The 15,674-nt window shown below is 49.0% G+C and overlaps 1 protein-coding gene across 1 annotated transcript in view; it reads left to right on the top strand.

The window, feature by feature from the left end:
- The window catches only part of Nos2 (nitric oxide synthase 2), a 33,623-nt gene that overhangs the window by 5,791 nt on the left and 12,158 nt on the right, over window positions 1-15,674 (top strand). Inside the window, exons 4-14 of the mRNA XM_021176044.2 lie at window positions 850-998; window positions 4,628-4,790; window positions 5,658-5,749; window positions 6,816-6,957; window positions 7,055-7,194; window positions 9,208-9,382; window positions 9,477-9,578; window positions 12,689-12,883; window positions 13,262-13,344; window positions 13,668-13,812; window positions 13,897-14,001. Of these exons, the coding sequence (XP_021031703.1) occupies window positions 889-998; window positions 4,628-4,790; window positions 5,658-5,749; window positions 6,816-6,957; window positions 7,055-7,194; window positions 9,208-9,382; window positions 9,477-9,578; window positions 12,689-12,883; window positions 13,262-13,344; window positions 13,668-13,812; window positions 13,897-14,001 (1,452 nt within the window). The 5' untranslated portion in view covers window positions 850-888. The remainder of the gene's footprint in view (window positions 1-849; window positions 999-4,627; window positions 4,791-5,657; window positions 5,750-6,815; window positions 6,958-7,054; window positions 7,195-9,207; window positions 9,383-9,476; window positions 9,579-12,688; window positions 12,884-13,261; window positions 13,345-13,667; window positions 13,813-13,896; window positions 14,002-15,674) is intronic.

Raw genomic sequence — 15,674 nt, forward strand, 5'->3', positions numbered from 1 at the left:
GAAGAGGCAAGTGTAACTCTGTGAGTTCGAGGCCAGTCTGGTCTACGAAGGAGTCCAGGACAGCCAGGGTTCTGAGAAACCGTGTCTCAAAACACAAAAACCAAAAAAAAAAAAAAAAAAAAAAAAAAAGAAAGACCCATAAAACAAAACAAAGGGGGAGAGAGAGAGAGAGAGAATGAATAATTCATACTGTGTTCATAAAGTGGGAAAGAATCTTTGAAGGCAGGATGATTTCCTGGACCCCTAGAAACTGTGTCTATAATGCCAGCTTGGAAGATAGAGGCAGGATTGGAAGCTCACAGTGACCTGCTGTTTAGTGAGTTTGAGACCAGCCTGAGTCACAGATGATCTTGTCTCAAAACCCAACAGCAAACCTCAGCAACAAAGCAAAACAGAGAGACGCCACAGTTGACATGTGGACATCCATCTTACTGGCATTTCTTTCCAAGCCTCCCCTGACTTTGGAATAACCATTCTCTCATTCAGCTTCTCTGGGCCGACACTGGAGCCGTGTTCCCTGAGGAGCTAGCCGGGTCTCTTTAGAAAGGAAAGCAGACGGAGAGATACCCACTAGGAGGAAGCAGTAGAGTTTTCTCACAGGCTGTCACTGTATCTTTAGCTTACTGGAGAACAGAGAGAAGCCAGCTCACACCCACCGAGTCTCAGGAAAGGAGAGGGGAGCTAGGCTTGGAGAAAGCTTGGTTGACCCCAAGGAGAAGGAGCCTGCATAGGGTCATTGTGAGCATACCGGCCAGAGAATGACCAGGCTTATGACTGGTTTGTAGCATGGGGGTCTTGGTGGGATGAAGTAGGGAGTAGGGGCCCTACTCAGCCCATTTCTCTTTCCAGGATTTCACTTGCAAGTCCAAATCTTGCTTGGGGTCCATCATGAACCCCAAGAGTTTGACCAGAGGACCCAGAGACAAGCCTATCCCTCTGGAGGAGCTCCTGCCTCAAGCCATTGAGTTCATCAACCAGTATTATGGCTCCTTTAAAGAGTAAGTCTGGCTTTCGTCAGGGTGACATCCCCTCTGCCCTACTCCCTGGGGCTGACCTGTTTCCTATTGTCCCACTCTGATCGGTGAACTCTGCATTCTCCAGACTTGATGGGGCTAAAGTAGGCTTAGGCACTGCAAAAATGTCTGAAAGTTTGGAGGAAAGTGTAACTGGTTTTGGATTCTGGCGCCACCAGGTCACTGCTGAGTCCTGGAGAAATCCATTGGGTCTCAACCTCCTCATCTGTAAAGTGGGCATCTTATAGCATGACTCACTAGACAGCCATGAGATGTGTGCAAATTTAGAACAGTGTTCTAGCCTAGGGGCTATAATACAGTGACTTGGAATGAATCCTTTTATCCTGAAATAGAAGGACATTTAGAGACTGTCTGGTCAGGACTCTCCTCCTACAGATGTGAGCAAGATTCCCAGAGACAGCACTGATATCAGCCTAGTCTAGCTAGAGTCTGGGAGACCTGACTTGCTGGGGTGCTACATCTCTGGAGTGCTCTCAATTTATGCCATAATGCTTCCATGAGTCCAGTGCCCAGACCCCTTTATTCTTTGGGGTGCTGTTGTTGTTTTGTTTTTTGTTTTATTTATTTACTTGTTTGGTTGGTTGTAGCCCTGGCTGTCCTGGAACTCACTCTGTAGACCAGGCTGGCCTCGAACTCAGAAATCTGCCTGCCTCTGTCTCCCAAATGCTGGGATTAAAGGTGTGAGCCACCACTGCCCCGAGAGACCCTTTATTCTTAAGCCCACTAGTCAGTCACTCCAAACACCAAGTATTGTCCAGCATGGAAGGCAATTATTTTTTATTGCCAGTTGCCAATGTTGTTGTCAATACAGTTGCAATCATGGCGTGGCTGTGTGGCCTTGGTAAGAGTTGGGATCCAAGCAGCCATCTTCTGAAGTTCAAGCCTGGCAAGTGCCTTGGTTTTCTTCCTCAAAATATCTATTATAAAATACCTACCTTGTAGGAGTTTATATGAAGATTAAATGAATTAGAGGCTACAAATAGCTAGGAACAGTGTCGGCCTGTAATGAGTGCAACTGAGATCTTGGTTACCTCGTACGTATTCAAGCTTTTAAACATCTGTTTACTTGGTGGGGAATGGGGTACTTGAGCCACAGCAAGTTCATGAAGGTCAGACAAGCTGTGGAGGTTGGGCATCTCCTTCCACAGTGCAGGCTCCTGGGGTTGACTGAGGTCATCAGACTTGGTATCAAACGTCTTTACCTGCTCAGCCCCTCATTGGCCCCTTTACCCTCTGGCCCCTCATTGTTTTGGAGACAGCATCTCATGAAATAATGAAGGCTGGCTTCTGCCCACAATTGTTCTTGAGAGTGCTGGGGTGACAGGTACAGGGGATACTGTCTAATTATAGAACATTGCTGACTGACTGATTTACCTGTCCAGTTGTAAGAATGACTGTCAGAGACAGCGAATGTCTGCTCTGGCAGCTGGGGACAATGTGGCAGTGTCATTTTGTGGCACAGCCTCACACAGCAGTTCCACCTGGGGCGTGGAGACACAGAAGGGTATCTGGTACCCAGAGCAGGATTCTTGGGGAATCCCTGTTCCACCTCTGTACAGCCCTGGAATGCCAGAGCCGGGAGGGCGCTTGACAAGAGGTCTCTATCGTCTAGAGTAGTGCTTCTCAGCCTTACCTGGGAGCTGGCAGAACACTGATGACTGGTCCCCCCTGGGTCAAGGTCAACCATCTTGGGAAAGGCTGTTTGCAGATTTGTGAAGGGTGGAGGCCTGTGGGGGCACTGTCTTTCCTGTAAGCATGTATCTGGGGCTTTCAGTTTCCCTGATCTACCCACTCTGTTGTTAACAAGTGGCTGTTTGGGGGTCTGGGATTCTGGATAGGCTTCATCTGGCCATTTTTTTAATTTGTCACCAAGCACATGAAAAACCCTGAGTTGCTGGGTTAACTCTGAGAGCTAGGTGTGGGCGACACAGCTCTCTATAGATAAATGGGCAGATCTTAGGAGGACTCCAAGTTCAAGGATTGCCTGGGTGACAGGATGAATACAGGCCAGTCTGAGCAACGTAGAGAGAACATGTCTCAAAATAAACGGTTCAAAAAACAAGTGCTGGGGCCACAGCTGAGCATGTATGTAGCTCAGTGGTAGGATAAGCCTGGTTTGGCATCCTGCTTTTCTTTTGAGGCAGGTATTCACTATGTTGCCCAGGCTGGCCTGAGTTTACCTAATTTACACAAACTCGCCTGGAAATTACAAGTGGGTGTGGAGAGACAAAGCCTGCCTATGGTTTGCTCCACGTTCTGTTCTGAGTCCAGAAGGCCAGAGAAACAATGGTCTCCCTCCTGACACTCCTGTGAAAGACAGAGGCTCCCGTTCCTTCCTGCTACCATAGTTACTGTGCTTTTCATTACAGCAAGAGGATGGCTTTGCTCAGGACCTGTCCACTCCTTAGATTACAACAGGAGAGGCCAAAACTCTTCCAAAGAAATCAGGCCCACTCCTGGGTAAATGACACCAAGTTTTCCTCTTTCTCCTTGACGCGGTGTTGCCAGAACCTCAGACACTGCTGTTTTCGTGTTTGGGTAGAGTGGGGTGTATTTCTAGAATCTTCCTCTGATGATGAAGGACACTCACCTCACCTAGAAGTTCCTCCTCACAGGGATCACTAGAGACAAACATCGCTGAATGTTTTGTCTTCAAGTCTTTCTGTAGTCAAAAAGGAGTTGCCAAGACCCTCCGCCTGCCCCTCCGCCTGCCCCGAAGGCTGTTCATTCCAAGTCCTCCTGCTGACCTGAATCCCAAGTTCATTCTTTAAATAATTTTGTTTGTTGCCATTTCGAAAGCCTCTGGTGGTGCTGGTTGGAAATCTCAAGGTTGCTGTGGTGTGTGTGTGTGTGTGTGTGTGTGTGTGTGTGTGTGTGTGTGTGGTGTGTTTCAAAGTCTTTGCGACCAGGCTCCTCTCCCTTGGAATTATTTTGAAGTATGCTTAAATCAGTGAGTGTAGCTCTGTTAGGTGGGCTCTAGGGTCCTTCAAGTTGAGTCCTGACCTCAGGTCTTGTCCAGGCCTGCCTTGAGTTTTGAGGAGCCCTCGAGGCTTGCTTCTCCCCTTGGGTGGAAGGTGGGAGGTCCTGTCCACGACAGACAGTTTGGAGCCTGGGGCTGGCAGCGAGACCACCTGGAACTATGTCCTCTCTGTTACTAGGCTTGTGTTCTTGAGCCTGGGACTGTACACTCTAGAGTCTTAAGACTGCCAAGCAAACACAGCAGTGCCTCCTAAGTGACTTGTAGTGGCATGTAGCTGCACTCTCAGGTATTTGAGAGGGGGAGGCCAGAGGGTTAGAAGTTCTAGGCTAGACAAGACCTTGTTATGACTATAATAATCAGCAGGGTCCAGTGTAGGAACATAAGTGTGGTTTTTCTCCCAATAGGACTCAAGATGGAGATGGCAGAGTATTAAAAATTGGCCCCTAGTAAGCAAAGAGTGGGTCACAAAGCCAGCCCTACAGAGGACAATGTCCCAAGGGGCACAATTTGCCCTTCTAGTGTCCAAAATCAGTTCTTGCTTTCTGGGGATTGAATTAATCTCCATGTAAGGTCTTGCTATTGTTGGTCTTCCTGACAATTTCCTGTCCCCCAGGGCAAAAATAGAGGAACATCTGGCCAGGCTGGAAGCTGTAACAAAGGAAATAGAAACAACAGGAACCTACCAACTCACTCTGGATGAGCTCATCTTTGCCACCAAGATGGCCTGGAGGAATGCCCCTCGCTGCATCGGCAGGATCCAGTGGTCCAACTTGCAGGTGAGTCTTACGGGCAGAGCAGAAGGAGGAACAGGGGTGGGCAGGCCCTGAGACAGAGCAAGTGGCCAGGGCTCTGCTGACTACATCTAAACCCTGAGGTGAGGCGCCTAGAATCTTATTTTAGCACCAGGGTCTCTAAATGACCCACCCTATGTAAAATGTTGGGGACCACATGCCATCATGAGACAACCAGCAACCTTGGATGTCTTATTCCTGAGGCCTTGGTGCTACAAATGTTTGCTTCCAGTGTTTGCGTTCCTGGCCCTAGAGAGCATTTTATTTATCCTGACCTCCTGGGCCATTGTCTCCTTGGAGGGTCATTTGGGCAGGGGTGGGGGGTTGGGTCCTATTGAGTGCACTTGGACTGAGAAAATCCAGGAGTCTCAATGGTGGTACACTCCCATGGCCAAGATCCAGGCTAAGGCTGTGGGGATCCTGCTTTTTGGTTCTTTTCTTCTTTTAAGATTTATTTATTTGTTTTATGTATATGAGTACACCATTGCTCTCTTCAGATACACCAGAAGAGGGCATCAGATCTCATTACAGATGGTGGTGAGCCACCATGTGGTTGCTGGGAATTGAACTCAGGACCTCTGGAAGAGCAGTTGGTACTATTAACCACTGAATCATCTCTCCAGCCCCTTTTGGTTCTTTAAAGCCAGACACTTTTGGTAATTTAGTTTTACTGGGGCCTTCTGAATGGGATTCTCTGATCCCTTGTCTCAAGAGTAGGGCAGCCTAGAGAAGGGCACAGGGGATGCAGAGAGGAGGGTGTGACCCTGTGAGAGAAATGCCCTCTGTCCCCAAGGACTTTCAGTCAGCCCCAAGCCTCTGTCCTCACAATCTTCCATGGTGTGCCCTGTGCAGGTCTTTGACGCTCGGAACTGTAGCACAGCACAGGAAATGTTTCAGTACATCTGCAGACACATACTTTACGCCACCAACAACGGCAACATCAGGTGAGACACCTTTCCCAGCTGTGCTGGGCCCAACCGACCACTCACTCTCAGGCAGAAGAGGCTGGAGAGCACAGGAGAGGGGCCTCTGGCTCCAGGAGAAACTAAGGAGAGAGAAAAGAATCCAAGACTTAGCTTTTCCAGGACATGAAATGGCAAGGCAGCCTCCTCCCCATTAGCTTCTGTTATAGCCCAGCTCTTCCCCAACCCCTTTCTAACTTAGAACCACAGGGCTGTTACATCCTTAGGAAGTTACTTTGAGCAGGCCATGGTGACACAAGCCTGTTATCCAAGCACTTGGAAAGGTGGAAGCAGAAGAAGGATCAAGGGTTCAAAGCCATCCTTGGCTACATAGCACCTTCAAGGCTAGCCTGGGCTCCATGTGTTCCTGCCTTAAAAACAAAATAAAACCAAAACAAAGAAAACCATTTTCTTAGTTGGGCATGGTGGTACATAACAGCAATTTAAGCAGTGGCAGGCTGAGGCAGGAGGATTACCATGAGTTCCAGGCCAGTCTGGGTCACATTGACAGACCTTGTCTTGTTTTTAAAAAGAATCTACTCAGAAGGCAGAGGCGGGTGGATCTCTGTGAGTTCAAGGCTAGCCTAGTCTATATAGTGCTCAGTCTGTCATTCACTGTCATGCAAAAAACACTTGGTGTGCACCTAATGGGGATTCAGCACAGGACTAGGCCAGGGGCCAGGGAAAAGAAGGTGACAAGGTGGCGTACAGAGGTGACTGAGACCCTAGAATGCAGCTCCATCCAGCTGCAAACCTATGGTGCACAGCCACCAAGGGTGAGAAAAAAGGATCCAGTAGCAAAAGCCATGTGTGTGTGTGTGTGTGTGTGTGTGTGTGTGTGTGTGTGTGTAAGGGACATGAAGCTTCCCAGAGTGGTGGCCCCTTGTTGGTCTTGATGGTTAGGGAGAAGCTGGCAGGAGGAGGAGGGGGGTGATATCAGGGTGATTGGGGTGCAGGGAAGAGCGGAGGGAGGTTGGCTGGGAACCCCTGACCCACTCACTCCAACCTGGGACAGTTGATAAACTACTCTGTCCCTGTTCTGGGGAAGGTCGGCCATCACTGTGTTCCCCCAGCGGAGTGACAGCAAACATGACTTCAGGCTCTGGAATTCACAGCTCATCCGGTACGCTGGCTACCAGATGCCCGATGGCACCATCAGAGGGGATGCTGCCACCTTGGAGTTCACTCAGGTACTGATCCAGCCTCTCCTAGGTCCCTGTGGGCAGGGGACCCTGAGCAAATGTGGGGCCTGGGCCTGCAGACTTACTGGGCTCCTCTCTCCCTCAGTTGTGCATCGACCTAGGCTGGAAGCCCCGCTATGGCCGCTTCGATGTGCTGCCTCTGGTCCTGCAGGCTGACGGTCAAGATCCAGAGGTCTTTGAAATCCCTCCTGATCTTGTGTTGGAGGTGACCATGGAGCATCCCAAGTAAGTCCCCCAGGGTACGGGTTATGTGCATGCAAGCCCATCTCAGGCAGCACCCACAGGACAGATGCTGCAAGGCCTCTTTGTCCTCTGCAGCAGCTCTGGCCTTTCCTCTCCAGCTTTATGTGGAACTGCTGATGGTTACCAAGGGAACAGCAACCTAGCAAACAGGGTCCTGGGAGAGTGGGAGGCAGTGACTTAAGGAGAGCCCCTGAGCTTCTGTCTGAGCAAAACCAGGCTTTTTTCTCACCTCCCAACAACTTCTTTAATTTTTTTCTTTTATTTATTTAGTGTGTATATGTGAATGTGTGTGCTTGTGTGTATACCTGTATGTGACTGTATGTGTGTATAGGTGTGCATGTTTGCGTGTGTGTGTATATGATATGTGAGGTATATGTGGTATGTTTATAGTCATGTGTATGTTGTTTGTATGTATGGTATGTGTGGTGTATGTGGTGTATGTTTATGTTTGTAAGTGTGGTGTGCTTGTATGTTTCTGTGTGTGATGTGTATGTGTGGTTATGTGTGTGTGTGTGTGTGTGTGTGTGTGTGTGCTCAGAGGTCACTTGCAGGAGTCAGTTGATTTGCTCCTACCATATGGGTCCTAGGGATTGAACTCAGCTTATCTGTCAGACATGGTAGCTACCTCATGCCCTTACCTGCTGAGCTACCTCAATGGCCTCCTCCCAGCTTTCTTAGGAAAAGGGCAACCCTCCCAGACAGAGGAAGTGTAGGCCCACAAGGACTTTAAGAGTGCAGCTGGGCCAGGCAGTGGTGGCACACGCCTTTAATCCCGGCACTTGGGAGCAGAGGCAGGCGGATTTCCAGCCTGGTCTACAGAGTGAGTTCCAGGACAGTCAGGGCTACACAGAGAAACCCTGTCTTGAAAAACAAACAAACAAACAAAGAGTGCAGCTGGTTGAACCTCTGCAAAATGCCTCCATATGTGGAGGTTTACCAGCTAGCAGGTACTGACAGCTCCTGTCCTTTGAACATACTGAACTCAGTCCTGCCTCAGGACCTCTGTTCCGCTTCCCTGCCTGATATGCCCTTTCCTCGGAATTCTGCAAGGCTCCAGTTTTCCCATCAAAAGGTATTTCCTATGACATCACTGCACCTCGGAGAAGTCTCTCCTGATCACCTATCTTCAACCCCACACCACACTTCACTTCGTTTCTCATTTTCTCACTGGTGTATTTATTTACCCCTCATAGTCTGTAGTCAAACGGCCTATAGTCTGGATGCTGGGCTGCAACTTTGGGAATAGAATCTTACTTTTTACCTATAAAGTGCAGGGCACATAGTAGGTGCTTAGTTATAGATATTTAGAATGTCTAACTATCCAATGAATGATACTATGTTTGCAATAATCCCATGAGTTTGTTGTTATCGGCTCTGTGTCTATGATGGGGATACCAAGGCTCCGAGGAGCTAAAAGGACCCTGGTCAGTGCTTGAACCCCAGCTGTCTGGGTGCCTGAGTCCTTTGCTGCTACATTATGTTGGAGTCTCAGCATTTAGTCTGGTATACACCTGACCTATTAGCACGAATGACTGAGTAAAGAGATGTCTTCTATAATGAATGACCCTAGGTGTTCCCTGCTTTCTCTCCTGTGTGTGTGCGTGTGTGTGTGCGCGCACGCGCGTGCATGCATGTGACTGAGATCATCTCTTCAAAAGGACTCTCTAGTGCTCGGGCTAGGGCTCAGCTGAGTATGATTGCTTAGCATGCTTGAAGCCCTAGCTTTGCTCCCCAGCAGTGCATAAACTGGGTGTGGGTGACACATGCCTATAATTCAGGCCCTTGGGAGACAGAATCAGGAGGATCAAAAGTTCAAGGCCATCCTCAGCTACAGAAAATCAAGGCCAGTCTTGGAAATGAGACCCTGTCTCAAAACAACAAAGAAAAGGAAGGATTTGTTTGGTTGATCCTTTTACTGAAGTTAATTATTTTTTGACTGGGGAGAGAGGGCAATAAAGATGACCCTAACTGCAGCTGGCTCTGCCTTCCTGCCAGGTACGAGTGGTTCCAGGAGCTCGGGCTGAAGTGGTATGCACTGCCTGCCGTGGCCAATATGCTACTGGAGGTGGGTGGCCTCGAATTCCCAGCCTGCCCCTTCAATGGTTGGTACATGGGCACCGAGATTGGAGTTCGAGACTTCTGTGACACACAGCGCTACAACATCCTGGAGGTGATGAGGGTTACCAAGCTGGGACAGCTGGAGGATCGGGATGGGGGACCCACTCCCCCCAAACTGCCTCACCTTTATCACTTGGCTTCTCTAGGAAGTGGGCAGAAGGATGGGCCTGGAGACCCACACACTGGCCTCCCTCTGGAAAGACCGGGCTGTCACGGAGATCAATATCGCTGTGCTCCATAGTTTCCAGGTATGCCAGGTGTCTTGGGGGTTGGTAGAGGTTTTGGCAAGAAGGTCACTTGATCCAGGTATTTGTCTGGCACTTGATGTCCCCTTTACAGCATCATTCATTCATGTGTGCATTCATTCATGCTTGCTGGGTGCTGAGACACAGCATTAGTGCTGGTTTAGCGCTGGGCAACTCCTTTCCTCCCAAGGCTGCCTGCTCCTGTACTTGAGCACTGTAGGCAGCTTGGCTTCCTTTGCTCCAGGATGTTGCTTAGAGACCCCTCATCCTGGCTGCATCTCCAGGGCCTTCCTCCCTGCCCGATCATTCCCACTATGCACCAACATTCCTGCCAATCCCTGGCTCCATCTTCTTCTCCTGCTCCTGTTACAGCCAATGAGACCCATTTCCTCACACTGCCTCTTCCTTGGCCACTAGCAGCCTCCTTTCTGACTCCCTGGGACATCTGAAATTCTTGCAGGGTTCAAAGATTCAGAAAAAAGGGATCCTAACGCAGGACCATAGCTCTCCTAAGCACATGCCATGGTGTGTGTAAAGGTCAGAGGACAGCTAACAGGACTCTGTTCTCTGCTTTCAGTATATGGGTTCTAGGGATCAAACCCAACTTGACTGACTTGGCAGCAAGCACCTTTACTCCTGAGCCATCTCGCTGGCCCCCTTACTTTTTCTCCCACCCCGTATCTTCTTCTTTTAAATCACCCCACGACCAGGTCCTTCCCTCCTTAAAGAAGGGAAGGCTCCACTTGGGAAGTTTTTATTTTACAAGGATGTGAAGGCACTGTGAATCTAGAGCAACTCTATTTGGGGTTTTAAAAATTCTTTTTTTTCTTTCATTTTATTTTATGTGTATGGATGTTTTGCCTGCACCACATGTGTGCAGTACCTGGCCAGAAGAGGGCATTATATCCATTAATGGAGTTACAAAGGATTGTGAGCTGCCATGTGGTTGCTGGGAATCAAACCAAGATCTTCTGGAAGAAGGAAGAACAGTCAGTGCTCTTAACCACTGAGCCATCCTTCCAGCCCCCTACTTGGCTTTGTTGTTGTTTGAGACCTTGACTTCTCTCTAAAACTCTTTTTTTGGTTTTTTTATTTTGAGACAAGGTTACCCAGGCTGATCTTCAGTCACTCTGTTGTCTAGGCAGGCCTTAAACTCAGGTCAGCCTCCAGAGTCTCTGTGCTGATGGGCCTGTATGGTTAACCGCATAAGGAATTTTAATTTCGATCTTTCCTGGACTAACGATGATGGCCAGATGCTCTTTTGAAGCCGGACAGCAGCAGCAAGCTACAGCCTCAGCCAGCTATGGCAGCTACAAGGACTAGAAGCTGACACTGTAGTGTGTTGTATAGTCAAGCTACAATGGTTGGGAGGCTTTATCAAAAAGTGCTTTATCAAAAAGACTTGAGATGGAGTCTCACGTACCCTAGGCTGGCCTCACACCTGCTATGTAACCTCTGATCTTCTTGTCTACCTCCATAGTGCTGGGATGACAGGTGTGAGCTACCACATCTGAGTCATTTGTTGTCTTTTTTTAATGTAGTGCTGGGCATTGAACCTCCAGGGCTTGGTGCATGCTAGACCAGCAGGCTATGTTAGCTGAGCTACACCCTAGTCCCCATTCGATGTGTTCTTGACTGAAGATACTTTCATCTTGTGATGGGCCCATTGGCATGGAGCCCTATCATGAGTCAAGCAGCAGCTGTATATGAGTTTTAAAGTGTGTGGTTTGACTCATGAGCCTGACATCAGGTGGCAGCTGCCAACCTTGCCTCATCCTTCCCCAGGAAGGCCCCTTCCCTGGCCAACTTGAAACTACCCCTTAAGACTCTTTGCAGCTGTCCTGACTCCCACCTCTCCTCTAGACCTATCCCAGACACTAGGGTTTCCCCCTCGGTCCCCACTCTGTCCCCTCTCTGTCCCTCCCAAGCAACCTTTGCTTGCCTCTGTCACAAATCCCACTAGGCCTCATAAAAATAGCTGATTTCCTTCAGCCTTTCCAAGAGACTTGCTGTTTGCTGGCAATACATGGAGACTGTCTCTCCTCTGCCCCATGGCCTTTCTCAGTACCTGACAGATGGACAGGTGCAGATAAGACCCTTTGAGAGCACAGGATGCTTCAGTGTTGGTTCTCTCCTTCCACTGTGTGAATTTCTGGGATGAAACTCAGGCTGGGCTTGGTGACCAATGCCCTTACCTACTGAGCCCTCTCCCCAGTTGTAAAGAAATTTCTCATGGGTGAATGGATCTCTAGACTTTGGTGGGGCCGCTGCTTTTCCTGGACCATCCCAGGCTAGTTTAGGCCTCTAGTTTGTAAGATGTGAATGGCTTGTCTTCCCTACACTCTGGTCCCCACTGTCCCCACAAATGACTCTGGTGGTTTTGTATTTGCTTGTTTTGGAGACAGAATCTCTTGTAGCCCAGGCTGGCCTCAAACTCCCTATGTAGCTGAGGATGGCCTTGAACTCCCAACCCTCATCCTGTACCACCAGAGTGCTGAGATTATAGATGTCTAGTGCTTCTCGTATGCCAGGCAAGCACTCCACCAAGTGAGCCTCCTTTAAGTTTGTATTTTCTTTACCTGAAACAAGATGGTGCAGTGTGAGCTGCCCACACCTGAGGCTCTCTGTCTGCTGGTGATGCATGGAGACCTGTGCATTCGAATTTCTGGATGCTGCTTTTAGGGTAGTGGTTCTCAACCTTCCTAATGCTAGGATCCTTTAATACACTTCCTCATATTGTGGTGACCCCAACCATAGAGTTATTTTCATTACTACTTTATAACTATAATTTTGCTACTGTTTGAATCATAATGTAAATATCTAAAATGCATATCTGATAAGTGACCCCCAAAGGAGGGGGGTGGAGAAGACACATAGGTTGAGAACCTAGGAACCTCTCATGTGACCGCGGGCTGGCTGCCATATGCGTGGCCGTGGTGATGGCCTAGGTCTCTAAGTCTGTGGACTTGGACCTGTGTGTGTTTCTGCAGCAGTCAGTGAGAACATGAGGAGCAGGGGCAGAGTCATTGCATAGATCACTGGCCCTCCAGTGCAGCACTCCCTACTCTCCTCTGCTGCTGCATCTCAGTCCACTCCATCTTCTTCTCCTTCAGAAGCAAAATGTGACCATCATGGACCACCACACAGCCTCAGAGTCCTTCATGAAGCACATGCAGAATGAGTACCGGGCTCGAGGAGGCTGCCCGGCAGACTGGATTTGGCTGGTCCCTCCGGTGTCGGGGAGCATCACCTCTGTGTTCCACCAGGAGATGTTGAACTATGTCCTATCTCCATTCTACTACTACCAGGTCAGGGAGAAGCCTCCCACCCCCCTGCCCATCCCCGCCCCACCCCCCATCTTATAGCTCAGCTGTGGAGACTCTGTATTGTGAGGACTCAGGGTTGTACATGCCAGCTGAGTGCCACCTTGTGCTCTCTAATCTAGTGTACCCAAGAAAAAGATACTAAAAGCAGGTGGGCCTCTATCTTCTGTGATCATGACAAAGGAAGCCAAGTGCCCACTGCTGTGTGGCTCATGTGGGGCCCAGGAAGCAGTACCCTGAGCTTTGGCTAACCCTTGGTGGGGTGGGCCTCTATGAGTGCAGTAGAGGGTCCTCTGCCTCTCCAGCATCCCCCAGCCCAAGCCCAGCCGGAACCCCACCCCCAACTCTCCTTCCTCTCTGCAGATCGAGCCCTGGAAGACCCACATCTGGCAGAATGAGAAGCTGAGGCCCAGGAGGAGAGAGATCCGATTTAGAGTCTTGGTGAAGTATGTGGAAGTGGGCATGTCCCTCTGTCTGTGCTGTGTCCCTTTTACTGAGGCATCCTTCCTGACTCCACCACGAAGGGCAGGGTATACGGAGAATGTCCCTTTTGGCGTTGGCTCCCAGAACTCTAGACACCAATTCTGAGACTGATTTGCTTCTGTAGTTCAGATTTGCCAAAGAGACTGAGTCAGGATGCACAGGGGCCACCAGTCAGGAAATGAGCAGTAGAGGTTCTGCCCGCACCCCAGGGACACCCCTGTTCCGTCTCTTCCGGACACTAACTCACCACTCAGCTGTCCGTGTGTCTGTCTGTTCCTCCCCACAGAGCGGTGTTCTTTGCTTCCGTGCTAATGCGAAAGGTCATGGCTTCCCGGGTCAGAGCCACAGTCCTCTTTGCCACTGAGACGGGGAAGTCTGAAGCACTAGCCAGGGACCTGGCCACCTTGTTCAGCTACGCCTTCAACACCAAGGTACCCACTTAGGTGGAAGGAGTCTGGAGTGAGTGTAAGCGACCCCTTGGGAGCTGGGGGCTGATGTCCACGGTTGTCACACAGGTTGTCTGCATGGACCAGTATAAGGCAAGCGCCTTGGAAGAGGAGCAACTACTGCTGGTGGTGACAAGCACGTTTGGGAATGGAGATTGTCCCAGCAATGGACAGGTGGGTGGCCGGAGACACAACAGAGGGGCTTGGGAGGACCAAGGAAAGGGTCCGGGGGACTCAGGGTGACACTCTTGTTCTTAAGCCACTTTCCCAATGGCACACAGTGTTTTCCTGTGAATTGACCAACTCTTATTTGTATATGTTTAGATTACTTGAGGGGATTCATTACATTTATTTGTGTGTGTGTATGTGTGTGTGTGCACAAGTCCCACAGCTTGCGTGTAGAGGTTAGAGGACAACTTGCAGGAGACAATTCTTACCTTCCGTAACGTGAGTCCCTGAGTCTTTCAGGCTTGGTGGCACTTTTACCTCCTGAGCCATCACCGCAGCCACAACCTACTTAAAAAAAAATTTTTTTTTTTCAAAACTTCTTATTTAACTGGGCATTGTGATGTACACTCGCAATCCCAGCACTAGGCAGTAGAGGCAGGAGGATCAGAAATTTGGGCGCAGCCTGGACTCCATAGGAAATCTTGACTCAAATTCCCCCTCAACCAGGATTCCTCCTTAGGTGCTGGAGAGATGGCTCGGCAGGTAAGATGGATTGTGGCACTTTCAAAGAACCACAGTCCAGTCCCAGCACCTATGTCAGGTGGCTCACAGTCTCCTATAACTTCAGCTCTAGGGACTCCAACATTGTCTTCTGGCCTTCCTGGGCACTCACACTCTGTACATAGACACAATCTCTGACACAAATCTTTTTTTTTTTTTAAGGTTTATTTGTTTATTTATTTATTTATTTATTTATTTATTTATTTATCGTAAGTGAGTACACTGTACAGATGGTTGTGAGCTTTCACGTGGTTGTTGGGAATTGAATTTTTAGGACCTCTGCTCCCTCCGGTCAGCCCCCCTTACTCCGGCTCAAAGATTTATGTATTATTATATCTAAGTACACTGTAGCTGTCTTCAGACACACCAGAAGAGGGCGTCAGATCTCATTACGGGTGGTTGTGAGCCACCATGTGGTTGCTGGGATTTGAACTCAAGATCTGAGGAAGAGCAGTCAGTGCTCTTACCTTCTGAGCCACCTCGCCAGCCCGACATAAATCCTTCTTTAAAAAGAATTCTTTTGTTTGTTTGTTTGTTTGTTTGTTTGTTTGTTTGTTTTTTAATGTATTGTGGCTAGAGAGATGGCTTAGCCATTAAGAGCACTGACTGCTATTCCAGAGGTCCCGAGTTCAATTCCAAGCAACCACATGATGGCTCACAACTCACAATGTAATAAGATCTGATGCCCTCTTCTGGTGTGTCTGAAGACGGCTACGGTGTACTCACATACATAAAATAAATCTTAACAAATGAGCAAAGACCGTATCATTCTTACAAAGGAAAAATGGGCCGAATATATGAATTTTGTCTAGCTACCCTCACGCAGGCCTGCATAGCCTTGTGTTTTGAGCAGAGACAAGTATGAGCAGGATGTTAAGGCTTGGTTAGCACCAATTTGCGTTAGTCTCTCCTGTGTTGGAAGGATGCAAAGGCCATCGAAAAGAAAGTGCATGAGAAGAGATTACAAAAGGCTTAGCTTCCCACAGTGTGATGGGTCCCACACGCCTGAGACAGTTTCCTGGAAAATCAAAGTTATTTTAGAGAATCTGTTGTTCCTAGCAACTTCCAAGCAAGAAGCGAACTTCGTCTTCTTTTTGAGGAACCTTGTGTTCTTCCAG

The sequence above is a fragment of the Mus caroli genome, chromosome 11 (assembly GCF_900094665.2).
Source record: "Mus caroli chromosome 11, CAROLI_EIJ_v1.1, whole genome shotgun sequence".
NCBI classification, from domain to species: Eukaryota; Metazoa; Chordata; class Mammalia; order Rodentia; family Muridae; genus Mus; species Mus caroli.